We start from the raw sequence: 22122 nt of genomic DNA, 5'->3' as shown, positions 1-22122 counted from the left end.
GTAGGAAACTAGAGTTTTTTTTTAACATCTTATTCCCCGCCTTGAAAGGGACTTTACGGAGTTTAAAAATGTTAAAATGATGTATTTTCCATGACTGCGGCAGATACAAAGAGGTGTGAAAGTTTAGGCACCCAGGATCTAAATTTGCATTAATATTCAACAATGAAGCAAGTCTAGAAAATGAAAATGTGAGAGATGAAAATTAAAAAAATCTCATCTGTAACTTCACGCCTCATCTTCAGATCTTTCAGGGCATTTTTCCAGAAACCTCACAATGCTTTTCTTTACAGTAGGTTTTGTGAGTGTGAATTGCTGAGACAATGACCACTTATGCTCAAGAAATGTTTTCTAAATTGGGAAATAAAGGGGAACCTTCCGCTGGTGTCATTACTTCCTTTATTTATAACCAGTTTGCCTCTGAAACAGCGAGTTAGAAAATCACTGCAGTTTATTTTTATTACAGTAAATATTGACGTAATAACTTGCACCAGTTTTTTGGTTTGAAGTGGACTATTGATCCTATGTCCCTTACATTGAATGAATGAACCAGAGACGACAAATGAGAAGAAAATTAGCTGAATCCAATTCAATGCTTTTCAATGACATTAGGGCTTTAAATTTGGCACAATTCATTTAATGACTTGTTTTTTAATGTCCCGCGGAAACCCTGTGTTAAGAGGATGAAGCCTTTATCACATTCAGCTTGGAAGATGATGCAGTAACAGGGTTTCCGCGGGGCATTGAAAGTAATAAAATCAATTCTGCCAAAAGTAAGGCCTTAAAAGTCATTAAAAAGCATTCAATTGGATTCAAACTTTTCCAAATTTCTTAGAGGATATCATTTTTTCACAGAGACAGAACCCACTCAATGACTTTGTTCAACTATTTTTGCTGCAGACGTTTGTCTAAAATACAAAAACTATGGTCTATATCAGGGGTAGGCAAGTTTTCTTGGTGGAGGGACGATTTTCTTGGACTCAGACCTGAACTTAAACAGCCACATCAAAGCAATAACATCAGCAGCTTTTCACCATCTGAAAAACATGGCTAAGATCAGAGGATCAGAGTGTCAAAACCAGACTTAGAGAGACTTATCCATGCGTTTGTCTCCAGCAGGTTAGACGACTGTAACGGCTGCTCACTGTCAGAGCTGCAGAACATCCAGAACTCTGCTGCTCGAGTCCTGACAAGAACCAGGAAATACGACCATATTAGTCCAGTGCTCCGGTCTCTGCACTGGCTTCCTGTCGCTCAGAGAATAGAATTGAGTACAAGTCTTTTCATGGTTTAGTCCATCTCTGACATGTTACAGCTGTATGAACCACCTTGAGCCCTGAGGACTTCAGGGAGGGGTCTCCTGGTGGTTCCCAGATTCAGGACTAAACACAGTGAGGCTAAAGCTAAAATCTGGAACATTCTTCATGAGGATGTTAGACAGGCCTCAACTGTGACAATGTTCAAATCCAGGCAGTTCTTTTTACCCGTGCATATGGCTGAAAGTATTTTATCTGCACTCTTAGTTTTAACTATAATTGATGATTTATGGATTCTTTATGGATATCTGCTTTCTGTAAGTGTGTGCAACTGTTAAGCACTTTGAATTGCCTTGTGTATGAATTGTGCGGCGTCAGCTGTGATGCGGTCGCTGTATCGGACTGTTGTGGTGAAGAGGGAGCCAAGTCGGGGGCAAAGCTCTAGATTTACCGATTGATTTTTTTCCCAAACTCGCCTATGGTCATGAGATTTGGGTAATGACCGAAGGTAGTGTGGCTGGGCGCACCTTTCGGGATCGGGTGAGGAGCTCAGTTACCCGGGAGGAGCTTGGAGTAGAGTCGCTGCTCCTTCAAAGGAGCCAGCTGAGGTGGCTAGGGCATCTTTCGGATGCCCTCCCACAGGTGGTGTTCCAGGCATGTTCTAGTGGGACAAGGCCTTGTGGAAGACCCAGGACACGCTGGTGGGACTATGTCCCCGAGCTGGCCTGGTGTCGCCTCGGAGGAGCTGGAGGAGGTGTGCGTGGACCGGGAAATCTGGGCATCTCTGCTGAGACTCGGCCCGGGATGAAGCAAAAGAAAATGGATAGATGGATGAATTGTGCTCTACAAAGGCTAGTGCTGGATCGTATGCTCCGGAGGGAAAACATGAGATATCACCACGCAAATTAGGGTTAGGGCCAGGGAAATGGTTAGCCTTAAGGTTAGGATTAGCATTATTTGTACTTTTAGACAAACCAACTCATAGATCTATACACAATCACTGCAGACCGTCCCTCCCGAGCATACGATCTAGCACTAACCCTCTACAAACTTGCCTTGTTGCAGGTGCAGAAGTGGATCCGCAGCCGGCTAATATGCATGTTTTATAAACGCAACATTATCTTATTTACATATGACATTTGGGACCCTAAAACTGTAATACAAGCAAAATCAAATGATAAACGCCAACGAAACAGCATTTTATCTTCTGGTTTGCACCTGCCTCAATAAATGACCCCCCGAGAGAATGTTCCTTCTTCAATAGATTTTTCTTCCTGATCTAAAAGTGTCTGATCTTTCTTTAAATAAAACATCACAGCTTTCATTTCAATGACGACTCCACACAAAGAATTATAAATCTTTTATTGTGCATGGATCCTTTGTAGATATCATGGCTATACAGATACACTTTAGATACATATCTATGATTATACATTTCCCATAACGCACATTTTAAAGTGATATGTCTGGTAGTATGTATAGTATAAGAAATTTTCATATTGGAATGTACGGTGTATGAGGTCACTGCAAACATTAAAATTACATAAAAATGGTCTCTATTTTTGTGCATATTTTACTCATTTTTGTAGCCTTTTGTTGGTCTCCCCGAGCGCCGGCGTCGAAGCCCCGGGAGAAGGGGGCGTTTACTTTTCTTTTTTAAAATGGCACAAGTTGCAATCGCTATCAAAAATAGGAATTTGACTTCTTTAAATGACGAAAAAAAAGAAGACGTCCGCAGAATGCCTCGAAGACCAAATCATGTAATTCATCTCGATGTTTGGCCAGGGACCCGTTTCCCGACTCCGTGACGGCGTCTCTGCTCGAAAAGACCGACACGACACGACGAAAAAAAAACCCGCGGCGGATCCGAAATCCCGTTCACGAAATCCCGTTCACGAATTTTTTTACTTCACACGCACGAAAAGGCAAAAAAAAAAAAAAACAACGTCTTGATTACACAGGAAGTACGTGATCGAGCGCGCGTCTGCCGCTTTCCGTGAGCTAACTGGTATTTTTCTCTGGAGAACTTATATTACTTCAATATATCATAAAAAAATATACTTCACACATGTACGACTCGACGAAGGAAATCAACAGAAATCATAGGCAATACATAGGACTACTTTCAATGTCTCTCACGTTTTTTTTTGTTTGTTGTTTTTTACATACTAACATCAAATAAACGATACAAAAATAAAAGGAAAACACATTTTAGAGTTTTCTAACACTAAAAAATAATAATTAACTTATGAGAAATCAGACAAAAATTCACCCCCGATTCTTTTTCTCTTCGATTTAAGGCCTCTGAAACAACAGTCCTTCTGCAACTTTTTCCTTTTCCAGACGTTTCAGCGACGAGTGAAGTGGTACTACGACTTTTAAAATACACAAAACACAAAACTCAGCTTTGAGGTGAGACGCAGCAGGAGGAGGAGGATAAAGAGGAAATAAATAAATGTAGAGATATCGCTTTTGCTGTAGAAACATGTATAGCAGGGTCACTTTGAGGATTTGACGCCAACGCTTTGTTAACAAAAACTAAATAATGGATTCAGTTACTTCAATTGCTTTTTCAGGGGAGATTTTGAATATCTTTTCTCAATTTTTTTTTTGTATAAGCTAGTGAGAAAGATAGTGAAATGTGTGACTGGCATTTTGGGTAACTTTTTATAATAACTGCACCTTATTTAGCCTTAATAAGTGATGAGTTAACACTTAATTCATCATGAACAATTCCTTAGTTAAGCATGAATAACACTTAAGAAATACTCAATGAATACGTGAAGTTAAGTAGTTAATAAGTGATAGTCTGGAAGTTTAAATGTTACAATATACTGTATATATATATATGATTTTTTGCAAAGTCCCTCCTTCCCAGATCTCAGCAACTAATCAGAGTCCAGTATCCTCCTGCGTCGACCAATGAGACGAGCTTTTCCTGTGAACCAGCCTATCAGGTCCGATCAGGAGGGAGGGGGAGGAGCTTGATCGTTTACTTTTAAAAATTCTGTTCCTGCTCTCCTCATGTGGCGAACTAAGAAGGGCTTTCTGGTTCTTCACTTTCACATTTCACTCTATCTCTCCTCACTTTGCAAACTTACAGACTGTCACTTTAACTAATGAACAGTTCATGATGAATTAAGTGTTAAAGGAATAGGCCACCGTTTTTACATACTAAGATATGTTCTTAGCTCACTTTAGTCGAGTTAATATATCCCCGTCTGGTCTTTGTCCGTGCGCTCTGTCACGCAAACGGAGCACATACGCAGCCTCTCCCACATGTCACATAGCTCCGAAAAAGCTCACGATAGAAGCTACCAAGCTCTTCCACGTGTTCCCTATTTAAATAAAGTTACGTGAAGTGTTTTCATGCGAAGTATATTTACACAGAAATGTAGCATGTCGATTTTATAAGCAAATAAAAAGGGGGACTATATTGTGAGGCGTAATGATACGAGGAGCACAGCATCCGCGTAGTAACTCCTAAAGACTTCCCCCGCTCACTTCCGTCAATAACCTTTAGGAGTTACTGCGCGGACGTTTTACTCCTCGTATCATTACGCCTCACAATATAGTCCCCCTTTTTATTTGCTTATAAAATCGACATGCTACATTTCTGGGTAAATATACTTCGCATGAAAACACTTCACGTAACTTTATTTAAATAGGGAACTCGTGGAAGAGCTTGGTAGCTTCTATCGTGAGCTTTTTCGGAGCTATGTGACATGTGGGAGAGGCTGCGTATGTGCTCCGTTTGCCTGGCAGAGCGCACGGACAAAGACCAGACGGGGATATATTAACACGTCTAAAGTGAGGTAAGAACATATCTTAGTATGTAAAAACGGTGGCCTATTCCTTTAATTCATCATTTATTAAGGCTGAATATGGCGTAGTTACTATAAAACATCTTATTTTGTTTTTCTGGGTTAATGACTCAATAAATCAGGCTAGGAATTAGATATTGAAAAAATATATATTGCAGAGATTTTCACGTTTTTGTCGCTCTTTTGTTGACTTTTCATCCTTCTTTTCGTTGCTATATCGACACTTTTTTCAAGCTTTTAGATTTGGGTAAAGCCAAACTGGACAAAATGTGCTCGGTTCAGGTGGGGGCTAAGAGATTAACAGGCCTTCGATCTCTAATTTGTGTTAAGTTATTTCTCAAAATCATCTTGAGGGCCAGAGCTTCTCTCCTGGAGGGCCCGATTTGGCCCGCGGGCCTGACGTTGCCTCCCCCTGGCACTTTAATGCTACCTGTACGTATGTTATTGTTCCCTGTACACACACACCGTAATCTTAAGTGTTACCTGACTCTCACTAGAAAATAAATGACCATAATAGGACTACAGAGTGTTGTCGGGGGGATTCCGTGCGTCATGTCAGTATTAGTGGGAAACATGGCAAAGAGCGGCCATGTTGTGGTGCTTTTCGGACAAAAGCGTCATAAAATAAACATCGTAAAGGGTGAGTTTGATCTGTTATCTATTTAGAAATAAAAACTGAGATGTTAAAGGAGGAAACTTGACAAAAAAATCTCCAAACTGACCTCTGCGTAATTAAAAATAAAGGATGTTTCCACCTGCCGCGTCTCGCCTCAAAGTGCGTTCTATAAAAATGCAAATCACCAAGACGCAGCCGGTCGAGGTTTTCTTTTTCTCCTTTCTCTAAGGTGCAAAAAATAATAATCACTGGGGGGGGAAAACAAAACAATACAGCAAAAACAAAATAAAATAAAAAAAAGAGTCAAAACATACAGATAAGCATACATTTTTTGTGCTGAACAAGACTTTTCAGAATAAAGCAGCTGCATGATTGTAAAAACAAGCTACGGTTTAACTATGATAGTAAAAATAATTAGAATTCACTGTTAGTTTGGTTTATTTTTTGTCTGTTTTTTTTTTTATCACTTTATACTGAGCATTTTCCCCCCTCATACAGGTCCTTGTGTCTTCGCTGTACAAAAATATACCGACATTTCTCCCGCCGTTTTTGCATCCTTAGACATTCCCCAACATCGAAAAAAAGAAAAGAAAAGGGTTTTGGAGAAAAAAAAGTGCTAAACGTCCTAGGATACGACGAGCGAGGGTTTCATTTGTATTTTCTTCCTTCGGTTTTTCGCCCCCCCCGCCCCCTCCTTTTAAAAACTCCAGCTTTTGGGGGAAGGTCGGGGTTTCGTAGTCACTTATAATAAATCTACCTGCCTCCCTTTTCCCCTGTGCAAACACTGGCCCTCCGCGTCCCGGGACAGCTTGCATACTATCGAGAGCTCTATCCCAAGAAGAAGAAAGAAAGAAAGAAAGAAAGAAAACATTGTATACGGGACACGCACATGGAAATATAAATAAAGGCTATTTCTATACACATATATATATATATATACGATTAAGTCGAAACATTTGCCCATTCGCTTTTCCGGGACCAAAAAAAAACCCTGCTCCTGTTTTTTTTTTTTTTGTAGTTCCTCTTTGAAGCCGCAGAAAAAGAAAAAAAGAAAAAGAAAAAAAAAGAGGTCAATAACAGACACCGCGAGGAAAGGAGGAGGAGAGTTTTGGGGGGGGGGGGGGGGGGCGGTGGAAAACCCTGACAACGCCCCCCCCCCTCCCTCTTTGCAGCAGAAAACAGAAACCAACCGTACGGACGCCGAGGCATGGGACGGTGTCGAGCGTTTACGTCAAAGCGGGGGTTTCGTTTTTGAGGGCGACGTTCCTTCATCGATTTAAATGCTTGTGTCGTGAGCGAAGGGTTTTCGAAAAGCAGTCGTCTGGTCGGCGTTTGCTACTTCTTCAGAACTTCATGGCGGTAAAGGCGAGACACTGCAGCGGGTTCAGAACGGGACAGGTTTGAGTTGTCCATGTGAAAGTCTGGCTGTAGGTCACGGACATGAACGTGAGGAGAAAAGTATGTTCATTTCATTTAAGGTTTTCTCATCATCAAAATGTGTAACAATGCCCAAAATCTGGTATAGCCTTTTTCTTTTTCTTTCTTTATTCTTGACGACCAAAGATTCCAAATGGATGTAAGCCAGGTTTAAATTCATTTTGTCCTTGGAGATGTTTTTCGGATGGATTTTGGACCGTTTGACCGTTTGAAAAAGGACCATCTTAAATGAGATTTATAAATAAAGGTGCTTCATGTTGAATTTGAGATTCTATTCAAGATGAGATAAAAATGGAATGAGCAGAAATCCCACTTGAAATCAGACAATTCACTTTAACATTTAATATAATAACTACATAAAGCCTTAATAAAAAATGAGTCAACACTTAATTAATCATGAACAATTCATTAGTCAAGTGTGACAAACACTTAATAACTACTTAATGAATAAGTGAAGTATGTGAAGTAGTATTCATTATGAGTTAGACATTAACTGTAGTTATTAAGTGTTAGTTACACTTAACTAATGAATTACGCATGATGAATTAAGTGTTAATTCATCAGTTATTAAGGCTTAATAAGGTGGAGTTATTATAAAAGATAACACTTTATTTTACACTGCCGTTAATATATTGTACCCAACTAAATTCAGTACAATGTAATGAGCTCTGTAACAATGTGTAATAACTTATGGGTAAGATACACAATAGCATAACTTTGATTTTTAGTTTGTAAGTACATAATGTAATAACACATAATCTAACCTTAAACTCTAATAATAATGGACACAACAAGACCTAAGGGTCTCGTGTCTATTGTGTTATTATTCTATTATGTATCTAACCCAGAGGTACGAGTTATTACACATTGTTACAGAGCTCATTACATTGTACTAAACTTAGTTTGTACAATGTATCAAGGTACTGTAAAATAAAGTGATACCTTATAGTTGTGTGTTATCAATGATCCAAAATCTGAATTAAGACAACATGTGCTTGTTGCATTGGTGATAAGAGGTTTTATCTCACCTAAGACTAGACCAAATCTACTCAAACTTTAGATTCAATCTCTCAATTCAAGTAGATTTATGTCATTTCTATCTTAAGATGATCATTCTATTTGTTAAAGGTTCAAAGCTCAATTAGGAATTACACATGGGAATCATTCTTTAGAGCAAATCTTCCAAATGTGACGTCACAGACTGGAAACTTTGGCGTCACCAGGTGCTTACTAATTCATCAGTGCTGTAATTAAACACTGTATCAGGAAGATTTCTGGAGGAAATCTGAATAATGACGGCGTCTGGCCTGCAGTGTCTCCCCTTAGTGGCGTTGTTGTGAACTGCATGTGCAAAAATAACAACGGTGTTTTAAAATAGTGAGAAGCCTTTCCCCGTCGTCCACCTTGAGCGAGTGCAATAATAAACAGCGATGAGTTTCCTTGAGTTTGTCAGAAGGTGGGACCGTCCCATGCCTACGGCGGGACAGACTGAAGGGGGGGGGGGGGACGGAGTAAAGCTATAGCCCTGCAGCGGGGGGAGGGGACAGCGCTCATTTGATGACGAAGTACTGGATGACGAAGGCGATGAGGATGGCGATGATGGCGAACAGCATGAGGATGAGGAAGGCGCACTGCTCGTCGGTGAGGGAGCGTCTGGAGCGGGACGCCTCGCAGCCGGCCCGGGAGCCCGCCGCGGTGCCGCCCCCGCCCCCGGCCGGGTCGCTCCTCTGCGGGGACAGGGTCACCGTGGGGCTGTAGGGTCCGCTGAGCTCCGGGGCGTCCTGACACTGCCTGATGGCGCACACCCGGAAACGGTAGTCGCTGCTGGGCTGGAGGTTGTGCACCAGGAAGGACGTGGAGGGGCCTTTGTACGCCTGCGGGCACAAGAACAGGGGGCGGTGAGGGGTCAGAGGTCAACATCAAACAGAGGATTCACAACAACCCAACGCCGGGACAGCCAGACTCTCCTGCCTTTGAAAAGCATTTCTAGAGAGCTTTAAAGTGGGCATGTCCGGCATATGGAGCTTAAAAATAGACTTCTGACCCCCACCTGAACCAAGCACATTTTCTCCAGTTCAGCTTTACCCAATGTAGTGCCTCATTTGAAAGCCAAGAACTACAAAACTGATGGAAATGCAGCTTTTTCCTTGTGTTGTTGCCATGTTGTCATCACTTATTAGACGGTCTTTTTCATCAGAATTTTTGCCACTTTTTCAGCACATTTTTGCCAATTGTCATTTTTTTGCCACTTTTTAAATCATATTTGTGCCAACTTCTACATCACATTTGAACTCATTTTTTAATTCACATTATTGCCAATTTTTCATCAAATTTGCCATTTTTTGCCACTTATTAATCATATTTTTTGCCAACTTTTCATCAATTTTTTTGCCAACTTTTCATCACATTTTTGCCACTTTTTTGTCACATTTTAACTCATTTTTTAATCACATTTTTGCCAATTTTTTTGCCACTTTTTAATCATATTTTTTGCCAACTTTTCATAAAAATTTTTGCCACTTTTTCGTCACATTTTTCCTAATTTTTTAATCACATTTTTTGCCAACTTTTCATCACATTTTTTGCCAACTTTTCATCACATTTTTGCCCCTTTTTCGTCACATTTAAACTCATTTTTTAATCATTTTTGCCAATATTTCATAACATTTTTGCCACTTTTTAATCATATTTTTTGCCAACTTTTCATTGCATTTTTGCAACTTTTTCATCACATTTTACCTAATTTTTTAATCATATTTTTGCCATTTTTTTTGCCACTTTTTCATCACATTTTTGCCACTTTTTCGTCACATTTAAACTCATTTTTTAATCATTTTTGCCAATATTTCATCGAATTTTTGCCACTTTTCATCACATTTTTGCCACTTTTTCGTCACATTTTTGCCACTTTTTCATCACATTTTTACTCATTTTGTAAAATCACATTTTTGTCAATTTTTCATCACATTTTTTGCCTCGTTTTCGTCACATCTGTGTACATTTTTCACTTTTTGGTTAAGTTTTCATCGTCAATTTCTTCTCGATTTGTCGCCGTTTTGACTCTTTTTACCAGAAGCTTTAAGATTCGAGTTATGCCAAACTGGAGAAATTGCACTCTGTTCAGGCGGGGATTAAGAGGCTAAAAACCTTATTTAGGTTTTGATATGCTACGTTTTATAATTTGAAAACATGTCTGTAAGAATTAAACAGCAACAATGAAATGCAGGCGAAAGAGCTGGTGAAGATCTTGACTCCTGGGCTCCGCCTCCTGGCAGCTTCCAGGATGGACATGGTGTGTGAGCAGCTCCACCAGTGCACGATAAACACTTCAAGCACAGAGCGGCTCAGAGTCGATAATGTTGGATTATGGGTTTTAAAAATGTGGACTGTTGTGGGCTTTGAACAATCAGGAAGTACAGAACGAGGCGCTGACACCGTAGAAGAAGAAACAGCTTAATTTAACAGATTTGTCCGAGGATCAACTCAAAACTTCTCTCACCTGTAAATAGTTCAGTAGTAGTTTAGTTTAGTTGCCTGCTCACTTGCTCACTGTTGTTCAATATAATTTCCCGCATACTGTAGGCCGCCATGTTGGACAGACCAAATGTTTCTCTGATTGTTTAATTCATCTGTCAATCACACCGTGCAGAACTCGCCAGAAACAGAAATCCCACTTGAACTGCAGTTGTTTCCCCAAGAAATGACATTTATGTTTTCATCTCTGCAAGATAAACCAACTGCAGCATACTTTTGTCAGCGGTACGGGAAACACACTGGAATAAGAGCTTGATTAAGAGTAATATTAGCCGAGAGAAGCGCGATCGATGTCCGAGGATCTCCCCGTGCTTGATGTCCCATTGATCCTGACAGCGGCTCTCTCATGTTCGCCGACACATCCATAACTCGCCGCCATAATCCAATCGTGGTGCGCGAGACGGTGACATTAGCATGAGCCTCATTGGCCATTACTCTGCGTTAGCCCGACCCAAGACCACAGCGAGGAGATGGACGAGCTGCCAGCGATGAGGTCAGCGGGCGCCTCGCGGATCTATGGCCTTTGTATAATGGGCCATTTCCATCCTGTGGGGCGGATGTCAAACACTGGATATGGTCACGACATTTAAGGTGACGCATATTGTGCAAAATCGATGCAATGTCTAAAACACACCTGGAGGAGCATTTCACTTTATTCAAACAGGTTTATGCTGTTTGAAAGAAACGCGGAAATGCGGTTTCCAGTAATGAGAAACCAAGGGATTCTCCAACAGTGATGCTGCCTTCATGTGGTCCCATAATTACGGTAAATACCCCTTGCAGAGTAGAAAATTGCACATGGACGCCGCCTTATATCATATTTTCCACTGGGAAAAATTATTTTGATGCCCCTGTTCCTGAAATGAGATTTTGACTCAAACTTGTACTTTTCATGTTTATCAAGCAAAGCCGATACAAAGGAACAGTAGTTCAGACGACTTTGTCATGTGGATTTATTTGTTTGCAGTAGGGATGCACCGATACCACTTTTTCTAAAACCGATACGAGTACTTGGATTTAAGTACTCGCCGATACCGAATACCGATATGAGTACAAGGCATTTTCTTCAACATTCTTACATGCTTTTTTCACAGCAGATTGGTTTGTAATTAGTTAATTTACTCATGTACATTTCCTTAAGTAAAGTAGGCGACACATTTAAGAGCAGTTATATTAGAATTGTGCTGATGCCATTTATTTATTTATTTTTATTTTCATTCAATATAATTTTTAATTTTTATTGCACTGTCCATCATAGACAGAAAAGCCCATGTCCAAAAGCTCCCCAATGCCTGTGCTTTATTCATTTATGTATTTTTATTTAACAATAGTATTGAGATGTTACTTAAATGGTCTCTTTTCGTTTTCGCTTTACTTCAGCTCAGTAGATTTTCTCGTGTGTTTTGTTGCAACTTAGCGAGTAGCTACAGCGTTTTCACTGTTCTGGTTCATTTTCGCTTAATATAAACATGCTGTATGTCTTTCATTTGGATTTTCTGAGGACTTTTTAGTCGCTGGCTTAGTTTTTCAGATGAATAAACCCCTGGGCTTAAAACGGCGTCAGAATGGCCAAAACTGCTAGACGCGAGTTAGCAACGTTAGCCTGTATGTTGTAAACACTGCAGACGCAGCAGCACTAACAACATTTAGCTCTGGTTAAATCCAGCACACACTCTGATTTAGGGAGCGCAGTCTGTAATAAAGTCCGCTCTATGTGGAATATTGTATTTACAATAAAGAATTCTCCAGTTTGTTGCTTCTTCTCTCCTCAGCTGAGAGGTGCGCCTCGTAGGTGCGCTGGCCGCACGTCAAATGGTATCGGTTTCTGGTATCGGGAGTTACCAGAAACCGAGTTTGAGTACAAGCATGTGGTATCGGCCCGATACCCGATACTGGTATCGGTATTGGTGCATCCCTAGTTTACAGTGTATTACTTGTTTATTTTTTTAAGTTTTTTCCTTCCCCCAGTCCTAGCTGATTCACGTAGATGACAAAAGACAGAATCGAGCGCATGTAAACGCACTCATAGATTAAACACAAGGCTCTTTCGCATTTTGAAAACCCCAAATACATCACTGGACTCTAAGCTTGTCATTTCCCACTGCTGCCTACAGAGGGAGCACCAGGCAAAACCCTGACTAGCCCTGAGCTGACCCCTGTGTCTCAGTCATCACTGTATCATCCTTTCACAGGCTTTATTTCAAATACAAAACTACAAATATCAAAACCGAGGGCAGTCAATCACGCTCATGTCCACCAAAAACCTTTTAGAAAACAAAACTAGTGCTAAAACTTAAAATGGTCTAAAATGTAGCTACAAATAAAAAAGACAAAAAGGTCAAACTTCACATCCAGCAATAATCGCCGACTCACCTGTTTGTAGTCAGAGTTTCCCATCATGCATTGCAGCGTGTAGATTATGGGGTCCCCTTTCATCGGTGGCAGCGCCTCCCACGTGACCTCACAGGAGCTGTCATCCACCCGCTCCACCTTAGGGGCTGCGGAGGACAGATAACAGAGACATTAAACCGAGCTACGGAGCAAAACAACGAACAAATCTGCACAAACTAAAAGTAAGTTTGTGAGGTTTTCAAAAAGCAGTCTCGATTTTGACATTGTTAGTGAAATAAATCTGTAAAAATTCTCATTCATCCTTGTTTTTTTGTGGTTCAAAGATCAATAAATCAGGCTAGGAATCAGATATTAAAAACTCCCTCAGAAAAAGACTTAAAACACTGGAAAGTTTGCAGTGTGTAGAACAGTGGTGGGGTTTAGGGCCACAGATCGGTTGTCAGTGCAGTGAAAGTTTTAACTTTATTTATTTAGGCTTGGAACATTAAAACCAGCTCCTTCACACAATAAAATGTTTTTAAATGTAATAATGGTGTAGAAATTTGAAACTTGTAGCACCACCCCTGGCGATCTGTGAAGCCGGAGGGACACTAAAAACTAGTTTGACGGCCGCATTTGGCCCCTGGGCCGCACTTCGCCACCCCCGCTGTAGAAGCTACTGAAGTGAAGATGTTGTTGCAAGTGCAAAGGAAAAAGAAAAAAGAGAAAAAAGATTCAAACATCTCTATATGTGAATGTATAACGCTGGCTTTAAGGCCACGGCTGACTCCCAGAGAGGAAATGACCATGCGTGGATTACAGTGCCATCTTTGTCGCCTTTCATGCTACACGTGGATACCAAACATATTAGTATTTGTGCATGAATAAGTGTGGGACAGATGTGTCAATCGAGAAGGAGCTAAAAAAACAAAACAAAAAAAAAGGTCTTAAAAGGGGTCTAGGTGCAAGTTGGCCATTTTACACTCACTACTGCCACCTCAGGTCATACATGTAACTGCACCTTCTATATTAAGCTCGTGCATGACGGCACTTCAGACCCGAATTAACACCTTTTAGAGTGACAGTGCAGGATTTTAGAGGCAGTTGTGGTGAACAGGTCTGAGCTCATTCTACACATTGGACATTGCTGGAACATGTAGGGGGAGGAAAATACTTATTTTAACATTTTTAAACTTCGTGTAGTCCCTTTAAAGAAGATCTAAGTAACTTGTTTGCCTCAATAAATCCTTTCCGTAGTCCCCATGAGGGTAATACAAGTGTTATTAGGATGATTGGGGGCCTTTCATCTCCCCCTGGTGTCTCTGATCAGAAAACCACCCTTGCAATTTCCCTTCCTACGGGTCGGGGCCCCAATACACACTAATAGAAGCATGAAGAAGAAGCTAACAGGCTAAAGGGCAAAGCTAACTGTGAGCTAGCACCACTTTAGCAGCGTTTACAGCCAAGTTTGAGTGAAAATAATGATCTCGATTGTGTAATTGGATGTACAATATCCCTCTCTCTCTTTGTCTTTTCTGTAAGCGTAGTATTTACTCTCACGGACAATTAGCCACATGCTACGACACCTGCAGTGGCACTTATGGCCTCTAGGGGCATGAGTTACTTAGTTCTGCTTTAAAGCAAGAGAGTTTTTTACTCTGATATTAAAACTAAGGGGAAAAATCTAAATAAAAATGTAAACTTTGGCCACAGCAGGAAAAAATCCATGTTTTCACTATTAATCATATTGTTATTTACTTAATTAAATATCAAATACCTGGGCTAAAAACAACTCTCGACCATTATGAAGCACTTTTTAGTTTAGAATAATATTTAGCGTGCAACTAAAGCGACAAAATTACATTCAGTGAGACTCTTTTGAAACGCTGAAGTGCTCATTCATCTTTAAAGTCAAAGACGTCGGCAGCAGCTTTCATCTGAAGTCAAGAGACCGTCTGAAAACCTCGACAAGTGCCAACGTCACAGAGCGTCAGTGTCACATGGGGCTAAATTAGTCACACTCCAGCCTGCGCTTCATCTAAACGCAATTCTCCGTTCGCCGAGAATCAGTCCTCCCGCTTTGAGGAGAAAATCCAGGTCCCTCGTTAAACTGAATCAAAAGAGGCCGCAGGAGTGAGCTGCACTTTTCTGAACCGAGGTCAGCTGAGGGGAAAGCACGAGCAGAGAGCAACGACTAAAGGCAGATAGAGATGAAGTGTATTATTACTATTACTCCCGGAGGTGGTCAGTCATAAAGTCAATTTACGGAAGTACTTAAAGGTACACTGCGTAACATTTTGGACTATACTGTTGCCACCAATATAAAACAAAAATGCTCTTAACGCAGTGGGTAATCAAATAGAGGATTTGGATGAGGACCTAACCTATTTAAATCTCAAATCCAGCTCCTCTCCATGGAGACGAGCTGGAGACGAACCCACTCCTGATAAAGTTGCAGTCACGTCTTAGGAGGCACATGTTTGTTTGTACATCTATGGAGGTATTTTTCAATGATTAAAATATCTGTCATGAAATAAATGCGTGTATTTGTTTTATTTAATGGGCAAAATTCTAGTCAAAATTATTTATTTAGCTCCCCCTACATGTTCCAGCAATGTCCAATAGAATGAGCCCAGACCTGTTCATAACAACTGCCTCTAAAATCCTGCACTTTCACACAAAAAGGTGTTACTTTGGGTCCGAATTGCCGTCATGCACGAGCTTAATATAGAAGGTGCAGTTACACATGTGGCCTGAGGCGGCAGTAGTGAGTATAAAATGGCTAACTTGCATGTAGCCGCTTTAAATAGAGATTACTGACAAATATAAATATAGTTTCATATAAAAATGGCCGAACAAAATACTGTATAAATAATAGGTTGAGCCAAATAAAAATGTATGGTTTGATTTTGTTGATATATTAGTTTCAGACTGGATTATACAGTAGATTTCTTGTTTAGTTTGTGAAGCTACTTATAAGTAGTCGTGCAGGAGTTGTCCTTCTGTAGTTTAAGTGTAGGACATTTCGCCTTGGGAGGAGGCCTCGTGGAAGGCCCAGGACACGCTGGTGGGACTATGTCTCCGAGCTGGCCTGGTGTCGCCTCGAGGTCCCCCCAGAACTGCTAGAGGAGGTGTGTGTGGATCGGGAAGTCTGGGCATCTCTGCTGAGACTGCTGCCCCCCCCGACCCGGCCCCGGATAAAGCGGAAGAAAATGGATGGATGGATAGAAGGACATTTCGCCTCTTCATCCAAAAGGCTTCGTCAGCCAAACTAAAGTTTCAGCTCACACTAGATGAAGACCACTGGGAGGGGTTAGCTCCCTCTTATTCAAAGGCTACTCACAACCTGTAGGTAAACAACCTTTGTTGCTCTCAGTATTAACAACCCTGCCCTTTACCTCCACAGACAGGAAACGAGCCGTGATCAGCTAAAGCAGGGGTCCTCAAAAAAAAAGGAAGTCTCTAGCCCATTCCTGTGCGGAGTTAGGATATTTTAACTAAATAACCAGTTCTCATTCCAGCCACTAGGGGGCAATTTGAATAAATAAAAAATAATTCCACAGGTGTCCAGCAGAGGGCACCTACATAAGAGATCAGAACATAAACACATTATAGCCCCGTGGTAAATGAATCTTACCACCACAGAGTGTGGAGAGAATGTATAATGACAACAGTACTTTGAGAAACTTGTGAACAGGCTTGTAAAGCACAATACAAGTGTAAGAAGTTATTACTTTGGTCACATTACATAATGATGTTTTAGTTGAAAATATAAATAAAGGGAAATTAAAACAAAGTGTGAAGACTTGATTACTATTTTTGCAAACCACTGCAGTGAAACAAATATGAGCCTGAATCAAGTGTTGATCTTGTGGATATAGTCGTGGGGACGACTGTGCAGGCGAGTCATCTCTACTTCACAATGTGGCATTTTGGTCTGAGTCATACAATTATATGTTATAGCCAACCCGGCCCCCCATCAAAGTCAGGAACAACAATGTGGCCCCCAGAGAAAAAAGTCTGAGGACCCCTGAGCTAGAGCAATGGTTCCCAAAGTGGGGGCCTCAGAGACACTACAAAGCTTGTCTACAAAACAAGTACATTGGAATAAAAATATTTTGAAAGGAAATTTACATTTATTTGCTACATTATACGACTTTAAACCATTTTACAATCAACAGGCATTGCGAGATGCTGATTTTTACTTAAAGGGGCTAGATTCAAGCTTGACATTTTATACTCACTACTGCCACATCAGGTCATATGTGTAACTGCACCTTCTATATTAAGCTCGTGCAGGACGGCACTTCGGACCCGAAGTGACACCTTTCTGAGTGACGGTGCAGGATTTTAGAGGCAGTTGTGGAGAACAGGTCTGAGCTCAATCTACACATTAGGACATTGTTGAAACATGTAGGGGGAGGAAAATACTTAATTTTAACATTTTTAAACTCCGTATAGTCCCTTTAATTTTAGCTGTATAATGATATCAAATATAATATATTATTATTAGGGGCCCCTGAGAGATTTTCGGATAATTAAGCGGGCCGCGATGTCCCAGACTTTGGGAATAGCTGAGCCAAGCTTAACCCGTCCCAGTGGTCTTTATCGAGTCCGTGTGCGAGTGGAAACCTCAGTGTTGCTGACAAAGCCTTTTGGATGAGAGGAGAATCATCCTACATTTCAACTACAGAGTACAGATGATGACTCAAGAACCTTCCTCAGACTATTTGTAAGTGATATAAGTTCAATGAATCAGACATGAATTAGATAAGAGTCTGCAGCAGCTACTAAAGTGTAACAGTGACGGTGAGTCCTAAAGCTTTGTAATGTTTTGTTCGGCTTCATCTCAGCCGCCTTTGCGATCCAGCAGCCTTTGCCGATTCATTTGCGATGAACGGTGAAGAGGAGGTGCAGTACCTTTGACCGGCGCCGGCGGGGAGCGAGGGGTGCTGAACGTGTAAACAGTGGAGAAAGGCCCTTCGCCCGCTTCGTTAAAGGCCTGGATGCGAAACGTGTAGGAGGTAGACTCATTTAGCCTCTGGACTTTGTGAGTGTGGCATGGTCCTTTGTACAAGGAGACGAATCTGCAGCGGCACAGAGGGAAAAACATGTAAATACAAGCGAGTCTGGGTCTAAACTTAACGCTGTTCATCAAGTAAAACCCAAGAAAAAAGGGTTTAGGCGACGATGACTAAATAGGATCGATATATTGAGGCAGGAACAATAAAAGTCATTGTAACCCCTTGTTATAAATGTACTTACTGACATATTTTCTATTTCATTTGAAGTAAATTGGATATAACAGACAACTTTTGAGTGCACCAGTTTCTCACTTTAAGAATGAATCCTGTTTTGATGGTGCTGATGTGTTTTACAGCTTAATTTTGGCACCACATTTACTTAAAGGGATAATTTAAGTAATTTCCTAGTTATCCAGAGTGTTGTGGATTTCTGGAGATATATATATATTATTTTAATTCATGCAGTCCTTATATTTGAAGAGTTTAGTGGTGCTAGGCTAATGCTAGGCTAGTGCATGTCTATGGTAACTAGTAGCCTGCATTAAAAACCTCTTCAAAATCATGGGGTCGTCCTCCAAACGTTGCCATATCTGATTTGTAGAAAGCTCCTGTGAATTCCACGTGTAGTAATGCCGGCCGCAAGTAAACAAACTAATGTAGATCCGGTAACTTAGCAGATCACTCCGCCGCTGCGTAGCTACAACCAGGAAGCTGATGCTGCTCAAATATAAGTTATTTCAAACATTATTCAGACGACACAGACACGTATATGGGTAGTAGGCCTGTCACGATAACAAATTTGAAGTTCGATATATTGAGGCAGGAAAGTATCGCGATAAACGATATTATTGACACTAACGATACAATATACTGTCAACTCTCAGGCATAAAAATTACAGTAAACCTTTGTTATAAAAGTGCATCATCATATCCTAAAATAACCACACAAGCTGCAATAAACATGAAATATAATGTAACTCAATTGGCTTCCGTTAGAATTTAAAGTTTTACAAAGAAAAAATGGGGGGGAAATGGGAATAAATGTACACGCGATAAATATCAAGCCCAAAAATATATCGTTTGTCTGTTTTTTTATTCAACGATAAGTCGATATAGTAATTATCGTGACAGCCCTAATGGGTAGTCTGGTGTTATAAGTGATTTGCCTCAGGTGCACTGTGCTTGACTGTTTTGAATGCAGGCTACTAGTTACCATAGACGTGCACTAGCCAAGCACTAGCCTAGCACAACTAAACTCTTCAAATATAAGGACTGCATTAATTAAAAAAATATGTATATCTCCGTAAATCAACGACACTCTGGATAACAAGGAAATGAGGTCATATGTCAAAAATCCTGAAATATCCCTTTAATTATTTACTAAACGTTTATGTGCATGGTTCACATTAAACTAGAGTCTGTTTTGTAAAAACGGGCTCCACAGAAGTTAAATACAGCTAATGAATGACTTTTAATGCCAGAGGAAACCCTGGCATGAAAGGAGATCCACCCCGATGGTAAAACAGGGTTCAGAGAGAGCAAAGGGAGTCTGTAGTAGCCGGTGTCTGACCTGCCGCTGCGGTCGCCCATCTGCAGGTGGTACTGCAGGCTGTCGGAGGGGGAGGCTTTGGTCGGCCCGTCGCCCCACTTCAGCCGCAGCGTCTGGTGGCTGAATGCCGTGCACTCCAGTCGGGGCGGCTGCGGAGGGAGGGGCTTGGTCTTCATCTTCACCGTGTGACTGAAGGGCCCCGCGCCCAGGCTGTTCAGGGCCTGGATGCGAATCCTGGAAGACACAACGACAAGGGAGTTTTACTGGAGCACAGAGGAACACACGGCAGGCTGACTCTTTGCTTTCGCTTTTACAACAGGATGATTGGGTCGATGCTTCAAAGTGATCTCTAATATGTCTATTATGCTTGAGTCTTGTATTGAACATGGTCAATTATTATTTCCTACTGTGAGAAATATCTATAATCAGACTCAAAAGAGGCTGTTCATTTCTGTATCACGGGCCACGAATGGAACAGCCACATCTAAACTGATTTTTTACAACAATCCAGATTTGGAGCAATGGAATATTTGACAGAATGAAGATTGACAGTGCGTAAAGGTGTGACAATATATCAATTTTCCGCACGATATTTTCAATTCTAATATCGATACTTTTGGTCCATAATTCGGTCAGACCAGCAGAGGGCAGCCATTTTAAACCCTCGGACCAAACACTATCACACAAATACATAACTGTTAATGGTAAGTCATCAATTTCAGAAAAAGTGGAACGATGCACATGAAAACAAAATCATGAAAAGGTTAAAAATCGCATTGGTTTCTTTATTTATAAGAGCCACAACTTATTTCAGCACATTGGAATAAACCATCCCAACCCCAAAACTGCAAGTCAATACTTTTTAAGAGCACAGTTTTTGTACTTGACAAAGCTTTGCAGTAAAAAATAGTCGAGCAGCATCATTATTTTAGCTCAGACTTAAGCTCAGATCTAAAACAATGCTCAAATATGAAACAGTTCAAGAAGAAATATAAAGACTTTTCTTCTTTTGGAAATATGAGACAGCTGAACTTACAGATTCCAAGTGATTCGTCTCATGTATATGCCTTCTGTTTCATTTTTCAGAAAATAGTTTACCTTGTTATTATTGCTATTTAGTTATTTTCTTTTGAGTTTTGAGAAACTATATAGGAACAGAAAATTAAAGCTGTCACCTGTTTTGGAATAGGGGGTGGGGTTAATCAAGTTTAACTTCTCCTCACTCCTTTTTAGACATGTGCATTTGTATATTTGGCTTTTCAAGGGAACTGACAAGTTTGCTTTTGTCTTTTTGATTTGTAACAGCCTTTACGTTTAAAATTTTGTAAAGGTGTGTTGTGTTGCTCCCATGTTCAAAATAAAGAACAAAGATTAAAAAAATAGAATTATGAGTCATGCAAACACATACATAGTGAAAAAGGTGACAGTTCACGGAGCCGTGGGCACCTGCCTGGTCGGTTTACCCTCCGCCACACAGTAAATGATCTCTATAGGTTAAGCTTGTAGATGCCCTCACGTCTCACGCAGCTAATGTCAAATATGAAAGCTACTTAAAACTAATCCAAGTTTGCTCAGTAACTTTGTTGCTACTTTATGAATCTGAGCAGCAGTAAAAGTTAACCTGTTGTAGTATAAGGCGGTCTAAGTTTCTTCACCTCACTGTCAGTGCCATGTCTCATGCGGTTCACTGTCAGTGGTGCGTCTGTAGCAGTGTTAATTTCGTCGGCCAAAATAGTTAATTTTAGTCAAAGTGATATCTTTGACGACTAAAACTGGAGTAAAACTAAATTAACCGTTTTTCATGATGTCCAGATATTTTAGTCGACAAAAATAAGACTAAATTAAAATGAAAAGGAGAGATTAAAATCATCCAAACTTCTATTGACCGTCTGAAAGAGCCTCATATCATGTAAATCCTCTGCCAAAGGAACAGCTCTGATCTTTGTTCATGTGGGAGAAGCTCCATGAAGCAGAGGACCTGATTAAATATGATTATAATGAATATTATAAATGCCAAGTCGACTACATTTTTCTTCAATTTAGTCGAATAAATTTTCTTGCAATTTTAGTCGACTAAAACTAGACTAAAAGTGAAGATATTTTTTTTGATTAAAGCTTGACTAAGATTGAATTACAATTACAGTCAAAAGACTAAGACTAAAACTAAATGAATGGTTGTGGTCGAGGTCAAAACAGCAAATTTCGCATGTATGCTTTATATTTAAAGATACTGAGAATCCGAGTTCCGGCTCCGTAATACTCCCACCTGTAGCTGGTGTCCGGCTGCAGGTTCTGGACGACGTGTTTGCTGACGGGGCCGATGACCACGGGCTGCCTCTCGCCCAGGTCGATGAGGTACGAGGTGATGGGGGAGCCGTGGTGACAGGGCGGGTCCCAGCTGAGGCCCAGGCAGGTGGAGGGCGAGTAGAAGGGAGGCTGCTGCGCCCCGCTTCCCTCCTCATCCTCCTCATCCTCCTCCTCGTCCTCCTCGTGGTCGGCCGGGGCCTGGTACCGCCGCAGGTCCAGGTCTTTGAGGGCGTAGATGTTGGTGATG

The 22122-nt window shown here is 40.8% G+C and overlaps 1 protein-coding gene across 5 annotated transcripts in view; it reads right to left on the bottom strand.

Moving 5' to 3' along the window:
• Positions 1-8371: 8371 nt before the first annotated feature.
• fndc3a (fibronectin type III domain containing 3A) overlaps positions 8372-22122 on the bottom strand; it is a 102904-nt gene continuing 89153 nt past the window's right edge. For all 5 annotated transcript variants that reach the window (XM_079573340.1, XM_079573342.1, XM_079573343.1 and 2 more), the window contains 5 exons: positions 21835-22122; positions 19590-19802; positions 17916-18082; positions 13038-13162; positions 8372-9004 (listed from right to left, as the gene is read on the bottom strand). The exon at positions 21835-22122 is cut by the window's right edge and continues 74 nt beyond it. In XM_079573340.1, coding sequence (XP_079429466.1) covers positions 8681-9004; positions 13038-13162; positions 17916-18082; positions 19590-19802; positions 21835-22122 — 1117 coding nt within the window. In that variant the 3' untranslated portion in view covers positions 8372-8680. The remainder of the gene's footprint in view (positions 9005-13037; positions 13163-17915; positions 18083-19589; positions 19803-21834) is intronic.

Source organism: Gobius niger (assembly GCF_951799975.1).
Source record: "Gobius niger genome assembly, chromosome: 1".
Lineage (NCBI taxonomy): Eukaryota > Metazoa > Chordata > Actinopteri > Gobiiformes > Gobiidae > Gobius > Gobius niger.
The sequence above is the reverse complement of the archived record's forward strand: the minus strand, read 5'-3'. Positions and strand labels throughout refer to the sequence as shown.